A 17,517-nucleotide genomic window follows, 5' to 3' on the forward strand; every position below is an offset into this window, starting at 1 on the left:
TCCAAATTCATCTCACATCAGTGAGGCTCATCATTTACTGCACTTCCCCTGACGATAGGACAGGCAGGTAGCGTTGAGTAAATAGGGAGCCTGACAGAAAGACCTGGAATAATTGGGAGAATGGACAAAGTAGTGGCAGATGGAATAAGGTGTAGAGAAGTGTATGATCATGCACTTTCATGGAAGAAATAAAGATATTAATTATTTTCTAACTGGAAAGAAAATTCAAAAATCAGAGATGCAAAGGGATTGAGAGTCTTCATGCTGGATTCCCTAAAGGTTAACTTGCAAATTGAATTGGTGGTAAGAAAGGCAAATGCAATGTCAGCATTCATTTCTAGAGGACTGGAATACAAAAGGAAGGGGGTAATGCTGAGGCTTTATAAGGCATGATGTATGTGAGCAGTTTTGGGCCCCTTATCTAAGAAAGGAAGTGCTGGCATTGGAGAAGGTCCAGAGGAGGTTCACGAGAATGATTCTGGGAATTAAAGGGTTAACGTATGAGGAGCATTTGATTTGAAGGCTCTGAGCTGTACTCACTGGAGTTTAGAAGAATGGGGGGGTGGGGAGGAGAGGAGAATCTCACTGAAACCTATCAAAAATCAAAAAGGCCTGGATAGAGTAGATGTGAAGAGGATGTTTCCTGTGCTGCGTGAATCTAGGACCGGAGGGATTACAAGAGACGGTATTGAATCTGTGGAATTCATTGCCTGTGGAGGCCAAGTCACTGGGTATATGTAAAGCAAAGGTTGATAGGTTCTTGATTAGTAAGGACATCACAGTTATGGGGAGAAGGCAGGAGGATGAGGTTGAGAAGGAAAATGGATCAGCTGTGATGAGAAGGCGGAGCACTGGATGGGACGGTCGGCTTGATCCTGCTCCTATTTCTTATGGTCTTAAACAAGCTCTCTACAAGTTCTGAACACAAAGGCAGCACACTCCACAAACGCTGTGATGGACAGGAGCTTCTGTACCTTCAGTCAGTGCAGATTAACACTTCACCAGACCTGCTGCTGAGTGGGCAGACAGACTGTGTTTACAAGAACAGGCCTGGTTAACCCCTTTACATCCACATTCTCCCTTTTGATTGTAACTCGCCTGTGCCTGCCTGACATAAGAGAATCTGCAACCTGTTTTACACTGCTGAACCCACCGATTCTCATATAGATCCACTCCTACCCACAGCATTATCGTCATCAGCTGCCGTTTCCCATCTGAGGGAGGTTTTATGTTCCACTTATTGACATCCCATGTGTACAGAGAGCAGCCAAGCCCAAGACACAAGCTTTGTTCTGAGGCCCAAATGCAATTTGCTGACTGTGTTAAAAGGGAGCAGAGAGTAATTCACCCAAGAAGACTCTTGGGCTGCTTGCTTCAGGGGCTACAAAGTCTATAGCATAGAACAATACTTCTGTGTGTAATACAGGACTCTAAATGTTTTATGTGCAAAACCTGTGCTAGAGTTATGGACTAAAGGTTAGAGGTCGGGTAAGTGTGCTGGAGGAACTGAAGGAGAGGACCTTTAACTCCTAGGAGTTAACAGACAGCTCTAAAACACTAAACATGATATCCAAAAGGCAACAGAAGCAGAAGCTATATTTCTAAGTTGCGCTACTGATTTATGACATCCTTTCTACAAGCTACAGGCACTCTGCCGACTCCTGAGCCTCAAAGTTCTCAAGGGTTCTGAAAGCTCAGAGAGACCATTACACTACGTGGAAGCTTGGCTTTTGGTGATGAGAGGACATCAATGGACGCGCAGCCAGAGCAGATCTCAAAAGCGAGGGATTTACTTGGAGCACATGGCTAGTTCTAGATCCAGGAAGGAATGCTGTAGCCTCTCACCTTGATACTGCAAGGCTTTGGGATTACCTGGATGTACAGGGTGTGCATGTTTCCCCTGTAATCACAAGGGTTTCCTCCGATGATCTAATTTGCTTCACATCTCAAGGATCGCTTGTTGTCAGGTTTATTGCTGACTTCAGGAAATCAAGGGCACGGGAAAGACAAATAAAAAATTACAGAGAAATACCTGCTGGAATAGAGTATAGAGCAAATGGGCTGAATCAATAGTAAACAATAGACAATAGTTGCAGAAGTAGACCATTCGGCCCCTCGAGTCTGCACCGCCATTCTGAGATCATGGCTGATCATTCACTATCAATACCCAGTCCCTGCCTTGTCCCCATATCCCTTGATTCCCCTATCCATCAGATATCTATCCAGCTCCTTCTTGAAAGCATCCATCAGATATCTATCTAGCTCCTTCTTGAAAGGGAAGATCAAACAAAATGGGAAGATTACTCTCCTCCCATCTGGTAGGCGCTACAGGAGCCTCCGCTCCCACACCAGCAGGCACAGGAAGAGCTTCTTCCCTGAGGCTGTGTCGCTGCTGAACCTCACATCACAGTGCTAAGCAGTATTGCACCCATATTGTACTGTCCCAGTACTTTTATATTTGTGTGCTGTAGCACTTACTTTTTATTCGCAGTTATTTTGTAAACAACACTATTCTTTGCATTTCTAGTTAGGTGCTAACTGCATTTCATTTGGCTTTGTATCTGTACTACCTAATCTAAAATTGAATCTAACCTAATCTAAATAATTTAGAAAACAAAGGCAGGCTAGGTCCTGTTTAAATTCTTTGAGGGTATAATGAGGGCAGTGGATAGAGGGAACCGATGAATGTTTTATACTTGGATTTCCAGAGAGGGTTCAAAGGTTCAATTTAATGTCAGAGAAATGTATACAATATACATCCTGAGATGCTTTTTCTTTCATAAGGATACACGGAGTTGGCGATAATGTACTAGCATGGATAGAGGATTAGTTAACCAACAGAAGACAAAGACTTGGCAAAGATGGGGGTTTCTCTGGTTGTCAGTGAGTGGAGTGCCACGGGGGCTGGTGGTGAGCTCATGAGATACATTAACAATATGGAAGAGGGGACCAAGTGTAGCATATCTAAATTTGTCTAAATAGGGCAGCACGGTAGCGTAACGATGAGCACAGCGTTTTATAGTACCAGTGACCCAGGTTCAATTCCCATCGCTGCCTGTTCATTCTCCCCCGACCATGTGGGTTTCCTCCGGGTGCTCCGGTTTCTCCCCACATTCCAAAGATCTACTGGTTGGTAGGTTAACTGGTCATTGCAAACTGTCCCATGATTAGGCCAGGGTTAAATCAGGGCATTACTGGGCAGCACAGCTCAGAAGACCAGAAGGACCTACTCCATGCTGTATGTCAATAAATTAATAAATTTGCTGATGACACTAAATTAAGTGGAATGGCAAATTTTGCAGAGGATGCAAAGTTTGAAACAGCATTACCTGGCATCTGTATGCCCAGGATTGCATGGGTTAAACTGACAGTGTTTACTGGGGATTCAGTATCGCTCTACCTAAGTAGTGATGTGTAGCGAGTGGGCAAGCGTCTGGCAAAACGGTAAATATGAGGTCATCCACTCTGCCAGGAAAAAGAAGATTATTATTTAAATAGTGAATAATTGCAGCATGCTGTTGCATAGAGCGCTTAAGCATGAGTCGCGAAAGACTGGTTTGCAGATGCAGATCTGTGAAATTCTCTGCCCAGGGAAGCAGTAGAGGGACACTCATTATATATATTTAAAGCATAGCTCGATAGATTTTTGCCTAGCAGGGTAATTAAGGATTATGGAGAAAAGGCAGGTAGATGCAGCTGAATCCATAACCAGATCTGCCGTGATTTTATTGCAAGGCAGAACAGGCCCGACAGGCCAGATTACCAACTCCTTCTCCAATTTCTTATGTAAACCCCAGGCAAAACAGGCATCCCACTGAGTAGAGAAAAATAGCACGAGGCAGAAAGGATATCTGCTGGCTCCCAGTCACCCAGCAGAAAGCTGCAATACAGGCTCCGGCCACTGGCTAGGTTTAAAGTATTCAGCCCCACGGAGGTGTGCTCCTTTGAATCGTCAGGTGCTACCGTCATCCAGTTTCCAGGGTGGAACTCTGCCCACTCCCTCCAATGTTCAAGCTTATCCTGGGAGCTCATGAATTGGAAAACATTTCGAAGATATGATTAACAAAGTGGAAACAGCGAACAAAGAAAACTTGATAAAGACGGAGGACATAATTTCGCTCATTTTAAGAGAGGTATTGGCTAACAATTCCCAAGACAGTTGTGAGAATCTCTCTGAAGTGTATTGTAATTGATCCTTCTCCTAACCACAGCCCCTCCCAAATGCTGCTGCACAGAGAATATGAAATATGCTAACAGATATATAAAATTGTCCAATGCATAACCTAAACAGGATAAAATAACTAGTGGCAAAAATCTGCAGCGGATTATGAGTACAATATAACACAAATCCAATATAGCTTTTCCTTCTCTCAGTGATGTCAGCATTTCCAACAATGTGACATTGCAGTACACAACATCCAGCATGCAACATCATTGGTAAGAGTAACTATGCAAATGATAAGTGTTCCAGTTATTAACCTGACAGCCCACTCCAAGAGGCTATCAGCCGCAGTCATTTTAATTGCATTAATAATCTGTGAATGAAAGAGAACAAACAGCGAGCTGCTCGCTTCAAATCTGGTTCTGTGCAGTGAGGTGACATGAGTCAGCAAAGGCAGGGGAAGGCCAATGGAGCCTAGCTGTCAGGATTGGATTTAAGCAGTGAGATAAGGTGCAAAAGTATAATTGAGCAATAGAAATCTGGTAACAATACAAGGAAATGAGAATGGAGGGAATCAATTTGAGTTAGTGTTCAAATGTTTAACTTTACACCTAATTCATCCAGGTGCCACTTGTCTATGAATATTCACAGTGCACTCCTTCCAAACAGCTCAACAATTGTAAGAAGTTTGCCAAACAACCAAATAATGATGCATTGTTCAGCCTATTCACTCTCCAGAACCAGGCACATTAACTCTACCCTACCCCCTGCACCATTCTGCATGGTCCCCTCACAACCCGATATTTCTACTCCTCCCTCCTGACTGACCCACCATTTGGAACAATAATGGTCTTTTAAATTTATCCCTGCGTGGAACCGATTAGACCAGGGGCAGCAAACCTTTTTGAAAGGATGTGCTCAAATTAGTGATGATCTTCATAAATACGTGCTCTCCCGTGCCATGGTAAATTTAAGCACAGATTATCATTGATTTGTGAATTAGTAAGAATAATTATGGACTTTAAGGAAAAGGGTTGAGTCCTGTTGTTTATTCACTGCTTTGCTATTGACAGATTGAAATAAATCATGCATTTTAAAAAAACCTGTTCAAAATTATTAATCTTTTAAAAATTGAAAGATAACATCATCTCTAAATAGTGTTATTAATGTAATTGCTTACTATCCAAATACTGATGCGTACTCCAGGTCTGCAAGGATTTCAGAATGTACCACCCAATGTTACGTGCAACCACCCAGCTGTCGCCATGAGACTTTTCTTGTGAAAACATCTCGCTAAACTCAAGTTGTAGAAAATCATTCAACTGTTTCATTTGAGCAATAAAGCATTCTGTATCTTTTTACTATGGATGGAGTTTACCAAATCACGGGATGGTGCTGCATGCCACTTATCAACAGATTTTCTTCGCCACTCCCTATGTTAGACCAATCCTTTCAGTCCAATTCAACAGAAGATCGGCAACAAGCTTCCAAATACGGGTGTGTACGACAGCTGTCTTTACCTGCCAGTAACATAACCTGGTTCTTAGCATGAATGCTAATGATCAATCCAAACCTGGACAAATACACATCGCTAGCTCTCGTGGCTCGTCCAGCCAGATGGTACACCAGTCATCGTGCAACTTCTGCACAAAGCACAAAAACTTACTAAGCAGTAAGTCATCCACACGTCCACTTTTTACCATCCAAAAACAATACTGGTGGTATTGAGTAGGCATAGCAATCAGCCGGTAATGACCAGCCCACATCGCAACCAAACAACAGGTGGAGAAAACCTCAATGGCAGAGTATATCACTGACTTGAGAAGAAATTGGGCCAAGTATCAAAATTATATCTAAGCTGCTTTTGATGGAATTGATTCTATTCGCTTTGACTTCTTCCAGGATAGTCTGTACTGTAGCGGTGTGCTACACGCAGCGCTAAAATTACGACACGGAGTCGGTAACTGCAGTCGAAGGAAAAAACTTTATTCGAAAACTTCAGCCTCACTTTTAAGCCTCTGTCAACCGGCCCCCCATGGCGCAGAGGCTCCAAAGCTCTGTGCTCGCAAACCCCCGTAGGCTATCTAATTGTGAGTCGGTTCGGATACGCTAGGAAATGGGTCGCCACAGTACCATAGAATGGGCCCCACAGTTTCTGAACTCAATCACACTAGCCCTCCACCACTTTACTAACTCCCAGACCCTTTTCCATGGATATTCTCTCCCTGTACACCACCAAGACACACCAAGATTATCTGGGGGCTCTCTACTTCTGACCCAACCAATTTCCCTCATTATCTCTTTCACTGGGCTGAAAATGTGCTCACACTGAAGCTCTCCTGTGGGTCATTTTCTGTAAATCAAAGATGCCATCACAGGAACACACACAGCCCCAGTCTCTTTCTCCATTAAACTGATGACTGTGTTGGCACTGCATCCCACACACTCAGTCACCCTTGTTGCAAATGTCATCTTTGCTCTTGCCTTCACACGGTCCCTAATGGGTTCTTCCATTTCCTTATCTCCACCTCAGGGCACCACTATCCTCAGCAAGCCCACAGATTTACTGCAGGAGCCCTCATCCCCCATGACGCCCAATGAGGGCTATTTTCCATTGTCCCATGTTCTGCAGCTTCTTTCCATCTGCTCCAACACTTTCCACATCAGATGTCTTGGTCATTCAGGCAGCTGGACCTTCCTCTCCATCGAAATTATTACTATGAGAAATTATCTACCATCAAGTTATCTACAGGGTTTCCAATTCAAAACAATTCCTTCCATCCAACCCCCACATCACTGCTGCCTGATCCAAGTTCCTCCTGTAGATTATTTCTTGTTCCCTGACTTCCTTCCTGTTCAGCAGTCTGTCTAAGTGCCTCTTAAATGTTGCTTCCACCATCTCGGCAAGAAGCACATCTAGGTATCTACTATTCTGTAAACAAAAACTTGCCTCACACAACTACTTTAAAATTTTCCGCTGAGGAGAATAAAGATACCCTATCTATGCCTCATAATTTTATATCCTTCTATCAGGTTACCCCTCCCAACACAATGTTACCACCAATGTACATTCTCCTCCTCATTTAACATACCTCTCCATCTACTACACCTTCCCAACCAGGAGATGCAGAACATCTAACACTGCAAGATGAATTCTGTACAGAGAGCACCTCACCTGATCCATCAGGAGTCGATCTGACAAAAGTGGGCAACATTTTGACTGCTGCCGTTGGATTAGTGTCCCTTCCTAGTCCTTTCTCCATCTCCGTCCTGAACCGTGCCATCACATCAAGCAGAGTTTCATCTGACAGGCGTGCTGCATATAGATATTTGTCAATCTGTTGAAGAAAATAATGTTTTAGTTACAGCCAAGAACAAGAGGAATTGAAAACAAAGTGGTTCACTCATTCTATGGTGGCACGTGAACTGGGAGGATCCACCACATCCCTTTGACATCCAAGATCTTCACTCTTCTAGGAGCTGTCTTACACCTTGTAAAGTGCACAGTGCAAAAGTGCAATATGCTCCCCTTTGACTTCAAATAGAAAATTATAAATGTATGCGTGTGTAATCAATCAATCCATATTGGCAGAAACACTTCTCCAGAGGTGCATGCTCAGCCCTCTCTACTGTTCATGTTGCTGATGCTTGACTGCATTGCTATATCCAGTTCAAACTAAGTCATCAAGTTCACTGATGACACAACAGCAGCTGGTCTCAACGACAATGACGAGACTGCATACCGAGAGGCAGAGCAACTGGTGGAATAGTGTCAGCACGACAACCTGAGTCTCAACATTGACAAGGCCAAAGAGTTTAGGAAGTTGCAGGCTGACTGTATACACAGCTCCTCTGTGGAGAGAGTTAGAGCACCAAGATTCTGGGAGTGCACATAACGGATGATCTCACCTGATCCCTCAACACAACCTCTTTGGTGGAAAAAGCACAGAGCATCTCCATTTCCTGAAGAGACTGAGGCAAGAAAGGCCACCCCACTCCCCATTCCCCCATTTTAACACCACCATCAATTCCGTGCTAGTACCTTTCCTGTAATACCTTGGGCTCTTGTTAAGCAGCTTCATGTGTGGCACCTTGTCAAAGGCCTTCTGAAAATCCAAGTACACAACATCCACTGATTCTTTGTCTATCCTGCTTGTTATTTCTTCAAAGAATTCTAACAGATTTGTCAGGCTAGATTTCCCCTCAAGGAAACAATGCTAACTACAGCCTATTTTGCCATGTGCCGCCAAGTACACTGAAACCACAACCTTAACAATCAACTCCAATGACTTCCCAATCCATGAGGTCAGACTATTTACTGTTTACTTTTTAAACTTGTATAATATATGCATCTTATTTTTGTCAACATTTGTGGTAATATTATTTTATATGTTATGGGTGTGAGTTATATGTAGTGTTGTGCACCTTGGTCTGGAGGAAAATTGTTTCATTTGGCAGTAGATATGTGTATGGTAGAATGACAATAAACTTGAACTTGAAGACGGACTTAATAATTACTTAATGCAACAGCACATGGAGAACAATTAGACTGTGGTTCAATTCAATCAGAGAAAATGATCTTCATCTAATAAAGATGCAATTGTTCTTCAGTGGGTCATCTCACTTTAACAACATTAATCCAGGCTCTGCTCAGCTGGCTCCTGTGTGTCCAAGGCCTTCCAAAAAACTGTTCTGTTCCAAAATCCAACTATCTCCCTATGTCTGTAATTCTCACTGTGGGAGTTTATGTTACTGCTGTAAATGGAGACCAATGCATCTCCAATAGCAATGCACGCCCACAGTGCTCCAAGTAGGACCTGAACAAGACTATGTACAACTAAAGCGCCAACTCACCTCCTTCCCGCTGCATTTCAAACCCAATGGGTAAAGGGCGACAAGGGCAAGTTTCCAAACAAGCGGTATGGGGTCAGGTAGCCCTATATTTACAAAGTTCACATTTTGTGCTACAGTAAGCCATGCAGCCCATCTAGAATATGCTAGCTTCTTGCAGCAATCCCATTCATCCACTTGTAAATTATGCTCTCCCACATGCGTATTCACATCCCTTGACTCTCACATCAGCGACCAATACTTGCCACAGCCAATTAACCTAACAAGCAGCTCAGATTGGGAACATTCAGTTGCATTATACGAAGAGTGTTTGATGGCTCAGGGCCTGTATTCTGGAGTTTAGAAGAATGAAGGGGGAAATCGCATTGAAACCTATCAAATATTGAAAGGCCTAGATAGAGTGGACGTGGAGAGGATGTTTCTTGGAATTAATTCAGAAAACATGTAGGTGTTTGATGGTCGGGTTGAGTTGTTGTCTGATCTTGGTGATTTACTTGCCAATGTTTCATCATCATGAAACATTCCGTCACCATGCGAGGAGATATCATCGGTGCACTGTTAACTGTGGTGTGACCTCCAAATGCTTGGCTTTTATACACTCATCAATCAATTGACTGGCTGTCACTTTGGAAACTCAGTTGTGATTTGAGGAGGAAATCTCGTCACTGACTGGTTGTGTGGCGAACTTCGCCTGTTGAGGTCTAGAATTTTGCGCGCATTGGCTCAAACAGGATCAAGATCTACATGTTTGATTACAGAATTGTTCAAGGAAAACTACGCTCTGGGAATTCTCTTGCAAGCACATGTTTGCTTGCACCATGACGTTCACTGATGCCCTGGCAAATTTGTGCCCCTCTCGATCTTCATGGATAGAGACCAGGGAGAGTTGGTCATGCTGCTTAACAGCCAGTTGATCTTCATGGATCCTTGACAATATTTTTCTTCCAATTTGGCCAACATAATATTTGCTGCAGTCCCCTTTGCTGCAGTCCCCACTTGGATTTTGAAGACCTCATCAGTCTTTTCCAACAGCTTGGTTTGTTCTTCTGGTCTGCAAAGCACTCTCCTCAACATTGCTGTTGGCTTTTGTGCAACCGACATTCAATGTTCTTGGAGCAGCCGGGCTGTCATTTCTAAGATATTTTGAATGCACAGAAGACCAACCCACTTGGTTGGTGTGTTGTTGACCTCGTAGTCATCTGCGTATGAAATTCCATTGGCATCCATTTCATGTGAATACTTTAAAGTAATTTCTTGGAAGTGACGCCCCATGAAGATCGAGAGGGGTACAAATTCGACTGGGCATCAGTGAGCGTCATGGCGCAAGCGAACATGTGGGACGCAAGAGAATTCCCAGAAGCGTGATTTTCCACAAACAATTCTGTATACAAACACGTAGACTTCAATCCTATTTATTAGCCAATACGGACAAAATTCCAGATCACAGCACACGATATTTGCCACACAACCAATCAGCAATGAGACTTCCCCCCAACATCACAACTAAGTTCCCAAAATGATGGCCAATCAGCTGATAAGTTTATATAAAGCCCAAAATGATGGCCAATCAGCTGATAAGTATATAAAAGGCCAAGCATTCTGAGAACACACCAGAATTAACAGTTGCACTAACGATGTCTCCTAACCCAACCATGATGTCTTCTACAATGGGAGATTCAAGGACCAGAGGGCACTGCCTCAGAATATTAGGACGTCACTTTGTAACAGTGATGAGGAAGAACTTCTTTAGCCAGAGCATGGTAAATCTGTGGAATTCATTGCCACAGATGGCTGTGGAGGCCAAGTTATGCAGCACATTTAAAGTGGAGGTTGACAAGTTCTTGATTAGTAAGAGCGTCAAAGGTTATGGAGAGCAGGCAGGAGAGTGGGATTGAGAGGGATAATAAATCAGCCATGATGGAATGACAGAGCAGACTCGATGGGCCAAATGGCATAATTCTGCTCCTATGCCTTATGGTCTAAACGAAAGAACAAGGGAACTGCAAAACCCAGGAGAAATCATTGTAGACAAAGAGGGAACCTGCAGACTCCATTCAGGTGAGAACCAAGCAGGTCCCTTGGACAACTAGAGAGTATGTTCTCAGTCAGGGTAAGGTAGAGAGGAGAATCGAGCTGTCCTCAACTAGAACAGGAAAGCTCAAGTTAATTGAAGGTTTCTTTCAATTGTTACACTGAGGAGGTGAGGGTTAATATTTACTTTTGATGGAATCTGCAAATTTCAAATGAGGTTATTGATTGAACTCCACTCAGTAGACTGGTCAAAAAAGTAAAAAGTCCCAAGAAAAGAAAAGACAAATTGGCTCTGAAATAATCTCAGTGGCAGGTAACAAATGCAATGGTTGTCAGGATTTCTGTGACAGGAAGGCAGTTCAACAGGGTCCATGTCTCAGTCCCTTGCCTTTTCCAATATATAATGACTAATAAATGAGTATAGAATGTTTGCAAATGATAAGAATGTTTGCAAATTCTACAAAAGCTGGCCATGAGGGAAGTGTTTTCAGAGAGGGACAGATTAATGGCCAGGTCAGTTGCATAGAAAAGCTGGAACTGTGATTTAATACAACTATGTGTTTTACAGCGTGGATTTGCAACAAGGCAAGAAAAAGTGCAACAAACCAAAGGACATTTCAAAGACCAAAGTAAATTTATGATCAAAGAACATACACACCATCTACAACCCTGAGATTAATTTTCTTGCAGGCATATTCAGTAAATCCAACAACCATACCAGAATCAATGAAAGACTGCTCTCAACAGGGTGGACAAACAACTAATGTGCAAAAGACAGCAAACTGTGCAAATATAAAACCAAACGATAATAAGAAATAAGCAATAAGCAGAGAACGAGATGAAGAGTCCTTGAAAGTGAGTCCATAGGTTGTGGGAACACTTGACGGAGAACTGGTAGTCCATGTCCGAAGACACTGAAAGGTAGCAGGACACATCCGTAAAGTGACTAAAAGGACAGGTGAGTGCTTGCCTTCTTTATCCTCAATGCTGGGGTTAGTTTGTTGGAACTATTTAACATCGCTAATTTGGAGGCTCAAGCTCACCATAGAAGAGGAATGACGAGACATCATCCAACAAGATGTAAAAGATATTTATGGAGATGTTGGCAGGATTGAGGCTGGAGCTTTCTTTAAAACAAAAGAGGCTGATGGGCCTAGACCAGGGGTCGGCAACCTGCGGCTCCGGAGCTGCATGCGCCTCTTTCATCTCTGTGCTGCGGCTCCCCGTGGTTTGTTAGTTTTTGAAATGTAATTCGAAATTTGAAGATTATGGTGATCTTGTACAATCTAAATAAAACATTGTGGCGACCCCATTTCCTGGCACATCTGAACCGGCTCACAATTAGCCACCGTTCCGGCTAAGGGAGATAGCCTACAGGGGTTTGTGAGTACGTGTCTTTTGGAGCATCCGCGCCCACGGGGGGCGGGTTGAGGGAGGCTTTAAAGCAAGGCTGTTTAGTTCGAATAAAGTTATCTTTGACTGCAGTGTCGTTATTTTAGCGCTGCGTGTAGCACACCGCTACAACGTGTTTTTTATCGCTATTAATATACGTCACCACTGCCAATGCCTGACACCCGCCAATGCGCGATTTCTTTTAATTTTTCGATCCAAGGTAGGCTAACTATGGAGTAACCTTCAACCCAACGTCTTTTTTTCGGAGTTCAAAATGTTTTTGTTGCATGCAGAAATGTAATTTCGTTTTCTCTGCAGGAGTTCATCAATTTCATAAATGCAACACATTATAGTTTGTTTATACATAGCATTAAGGCAAAAAAAACCGTTGTATGCAGTGTTATTTCATTTTAAATGTCAAATGGGTTTTGTGGCTCCCAGTGTTTTCTTTACTGTGGGAAATGGGTCCATATGGCTCTTTCAGTGGTAAAGGTTGCCAACCCCTGGCCTAGACAGAGGTACTCAGAGGGGTTCAACAACCAGGTACAGTAGATGATAGAAAAGTCCACGTGGAGCTGAGAAAATGTTTCCTTCTACAGAGTGATGTCGATCAGGAACTCCGTCTGAAAGGATAAAGGAGGGAGAAACCTCGAATGCTTTAGGCCAATATGGGTGCTGATGTATGACAGTCCCCGTACTGACTGAGGTGCAGTCTTCTTGCTTCACGCACTCTTCCTTCATGACTACATGGGTTTTACCCCATGTGATTTGGTTTTCCCAAGAAAACTTGGTAGGTTAATTGGCCACTGCGAATTGCCAATAGTGTGGGCAGATGGTTGGAGAATAAACCACCATTAATGGGCATGAGAGAGAGAACAGGCTACAGGAAAATGTGATTAAATGGCACATGCACATAAAAAAATGCAATGAAATACATAGTTTTGTGTCAAATCAGCGAGGATTGCGCTGGGCAGCCCACAAGTGTTGCCAGCACTGTATGCTCACAACTCACTAAGCCAAATTGTACATCTTTGGAACATGGGAGGAAATCGGAGCACCTACAGACACCGACAAGGTTACAGGAAAAACGTACAAACTCCTCACAGGCAGCGGTGGCAATTAAACCAACAGCCAGCAATTGACGGCAGGCGCTGTAAAGCGATGCTACACTCCCATGCATTTCTACGATTAATGAGGTCACTCAAGAGCTGACACGAATTCAAGCGTCCTCTCTCAGTGTCTCAAGTACACAGTAAGAATATGAACACCACAATTAAATAGTGCAAAAGTAGTTGAAGGCCGACATTGAACAGCAGCCTTATTCTGCGCTGTCAATTTTCTACAGTACACTGACTGTGCCTTTGTTCAAGAAGACTTTGCTCGTTTTGTGCACAGATACCTGTTCATTTAAAGTCATGTCTCGAAGGACCATGGTTCCTCTGCCATGCTTTTACTGCTCTCTGACAGGGAGAATTATCCTCAGCCAAGCTGATGCAAGGGAAAAATTTTAAACCTGACTGATCACAATTTCTAGCTTTCCAGTGTTGATGATCTCTGCCTGGCTTTGAGAAATACCTTTCCTGGAACAAGCAATTATGAATGCATTGAGAATTAGTTAAAAATTACCCAACCACTATTTTAACCTTGTAGATTCCTTGCTCCTACCAACCAGGAAGCAATTAGCTACAGCTGCAAAATGCTGTCACAAATTTCACCATACAAGAATTGGATTAACTCTTCTGTACATTGCCTTCATTAGCCTCAATGCTGGGGGGGAGGTTTGCAGTAACTATTCAACATTGTTAATGAGGAGGCTCATGGTCACCACAGAAGAGGAATGACAAGACATCATTCATCAAGTTGTAAAGGATATCGAACAGGACTGATACCTACACTCTCCACACAAACACTGTCCCTTTTCCTTGCTCCAGAAATTACTGTATTATCCCAAGATCAGAATGATACACACCTGTGACTGTGCTGGAACGTCACTGAAGTGCTCCACAATGTATTAAATTTCAATTACTCACCACCTTAGCTCAGCATCAGCTATGTAGTGAAGGTACTGAATAGCCCAGTGTAATGAACGGGTTCTATTCTTACACACAGCCATGAGTCAACTTTGCCCACAACTTACAGAATGGACAAAGTTGCTTCATATGGTAACCATACTCTCTACAATATTGAAATGAATGGTAAGACTGATACAAAAGAATAACTACTAAAAGTGAACAGAGCTTGTCAGATTCACATCTGGACTTTTAAATCACATGTACATCAAAACATACAGTGAAATACCCCATTTGTGTGCTGGGGACAGCCTGCAAGTATCACCCCCCGATTCTGGTGCAAAACTCGCATGCCCACAATGTTCAGCAGAACAACACAAGCAACAACAGCAACAAATGTATGTATGGGAATCTATTAGTTAGGTGTTTAAAACCCAGGGAGATGGCCCGTTACAGTTCTGTTGTGACAACAGGAGATTCCAGGTGAACGTGATGTCCACAGTTGAACACTGAGTCAACATCTTGACTTGTAACTGATTAGAGGCAATTGCTGAGGTTTGGGAACGTACAAGATGCTCAATGAATCCAAAACAACCAACTTCAGAGAAGCATAAATTGACTAATGAAAAAATAAGGGGTTTGATGAGCTGAGGAATAAAAGCTTCATATCCATCGCCACATTCCCCTGGCAATTTGTTCTTTACTAGTCTAGGTTGTTTCAGCGTTAGAAGACTTCGGGTATATTCAGGGATTTTTTGCCAATTACCAAGTCCACCATTCCATTACTGTCCTGAGGGAGAGATATATTGAACAAGCATGTTGTTGACACAGTTCTGTATTACTCTTCATCCCTAAATGCTCCCAACAGGACAATAAGATGTCACAAAGGCCAAGCTGGGTAAGCGCACCTTAGGGAACTAGATGAGATGCATGATTATGGTTGGTCTGCCGTGACTAGATGTTATTTCAAATTTAATGACTTGAACTTAAATTTCTAGCTGCCATGGTGGGGTCCAAACTCGTATCTTAGGTCAGTGGTCCTGAACTCAGAGTTCCCATTCTGTTAGTTAAGATCATGTTCCAAATGCCTGCCGCCTGATTTCTAATTGTGTCAAGTTCTGGTTACTTAATCACACTTGTAGTCTAGACTGGTAACATGGCACAAGTGCAATAAATATACCGTGTAAAATTGTCTTGCTTGTCTTCAGATCCTTTTAAAATCTAACCCTTCCATTTCCCATTACCTAGTCTAGTCAAGCAATGCTCACATCACCTGTCCTCCTCTTAATCTGGCCTCCTGAAGATTCCCTGATTTAATTGCTACCCGTAAGCGCTGTAGGGGCACCCAGGAGACAAGTGCCTCCCAAGTGCCAGGGTCAAAGATGTCGTAGATTGGGTCCACAGCATTCTAAAGGGGAAGGTGAGCAGCCAGAATTCTTGGTACATATTGGCTCTAATGACATAGGTAGGAAAGCTGAGAAGGGTTTCACGAGAGATTTTAGGGAGCTAGGTAGAAAGCTGGAAAAAAGTACCTCCAGGGTAGCAATCTCTGGATTGCCAGTGAGGGCAAGAATAAGATGACTTGGCAGATAAACGCATGGCTGAGGAACTGGTGCAGAGGCCAGGCGCTCAGATTTATGGATCATTGGGATCTGTTCTGGGGAAGGTACAACCTGTACCAAAATGGGCAGGTTACACCTGAACACGAGGGGGACCAAAATCCTTGTGGGCAGGTTTGCTAAAGCTGTTCAGGAGGATTTAAACTAATTTAATATCAAGGGGGTGGGAACCGGAGTGATGGTGCTGAGGATGAGGTAGTTGGTTTACAAACAGAGGCAGAGTGTAGTAAGAATCCTATCAAGGAGAGACTGATGATAGGGCAAAATTGCAGTCAGGACTAAAGGTGTTGAATTTGAATGCGTGCAGTACACGGAATAAGTTAGATGAACTTGTAGCTCAGTTACAGATTGGTAAGTATGATGCTGTGGGTATCACTGAATTGTGACTGAAGGAAAATTACACTGTGAGCCCACTGCCCAACAATACACATTTTATCCAAAGGACAGGCAGGTAGGCAGAGGGGGTGGGGTGGCTCTGTTGGTAAAAAATGAAATCAAATCATTAGAGAGAGGTGACATAGGATCAAAAGGTATCAAATCATTGTGTGTAGAGCTAAGGAACTGTAAGGGTAAAAAGACCCTGATGGGAGTTATATACAGACCCTCAAACAATAGTAAAGATGTGGTCCACAATTACAACAGGAGATAGAAAAAGCATGTTAAAAGGGCAATGTTACAATACTCATGGGAGACTTCAATATGAAGGTCGACTGGAAAAATCAGGTTGACGCTGGATCCCAAGAGGGTGAGTTTCTAGAATGCCTACGAGATGACTTCTTCGAGCAGCTCATGATTCAGCCCACTAGGGGATCAGCTATTCTGGTTTGGGTGTTGTTCAATGAACTGGAATTGATTACAGAGCTTAAGATAAAGGAGCCCTAGGGGCTAGTGATCATAATATGATAGAAATCACCCTGAGGAGAAGCTGAAGTCAGATGCATCTGTGTTACAGTGGAGTAAAGGGAATTACAGAGGCATGACAGGGGAGCTGCCCACAATTGATTAGAAGGGAACACGACCAGCGATGACGGCAGAGAAGCAATGGCTGGAATTTCTGGGAGCAATTCGAAAGGAGCAGGATAGATATATCCCAAAGAAGAAGTATTCTAAAGACAGGATGACAACTGTGGCTGATAAGGGAAGTCAAAGTCAAAGGATTTGGGAAACTGAAAGGTCTGAAAGTAGATAAGTCACCTGGACTCGATTACCTACACTCCAGCGTTCTGAAAGATGCGACTGAAGAGATTGCGGAGACATTAGTAATGATCTTTCAAGAATCAATTGATTATGGCATGGTTCCGGAGGACTGGAAAATTGCAAATGTCACTCCACTCTTCAAGAACAGAGAGAGGCAGAAAAAGAGGAAATTACAGACCTGCGAGTCTGACCTCAGAGGTTAGGAAGATGTTGACGTTGATGGTTAAGGCTGTGCTTTTGGGGTACTTGGAGGCAC

At 43.1% G+C, this 17,517-nt stretch overlaps 1 protein-coding gene across 1 annotated transcript in view; it reads right to left on the reverse strand.

Moving 5' to 3' along the window:
- hk1 (hexokinase 1) overlaps positions 1-17,517 on the reverse strand; it is a 72,411-nt gene that overhangs the window by 50,241 nt on the left and 4,653 nt on the right. The window contains exon 2 of the mRNA XM_059947294.1: positions 7,338-7,500. Within this exon, the coding sequence (XP_059803277.1) occupies positions 7,338-7,500 (163 nt within the window). The remainder of the gene's footprint in view (positions 1-7,337; positions 7,501-17,517) is intronic.

This window comes from Hypanus sabinus, chromosome 22 (genome assembly GCF_030144855.1).
Source record: "Hypanus sabinus isolate sHypSab1 chromosome 22, sHypSab1.hap1, whole genome shotgun sequence".
In the NCBI taxonomy this organism is placed as follows: Eukaryota; Metazoa; Chordata; class Chondrichthyes; order Myliobatiformes; family Dasyatidae; genus Hypanus; species Hypanus sabinus.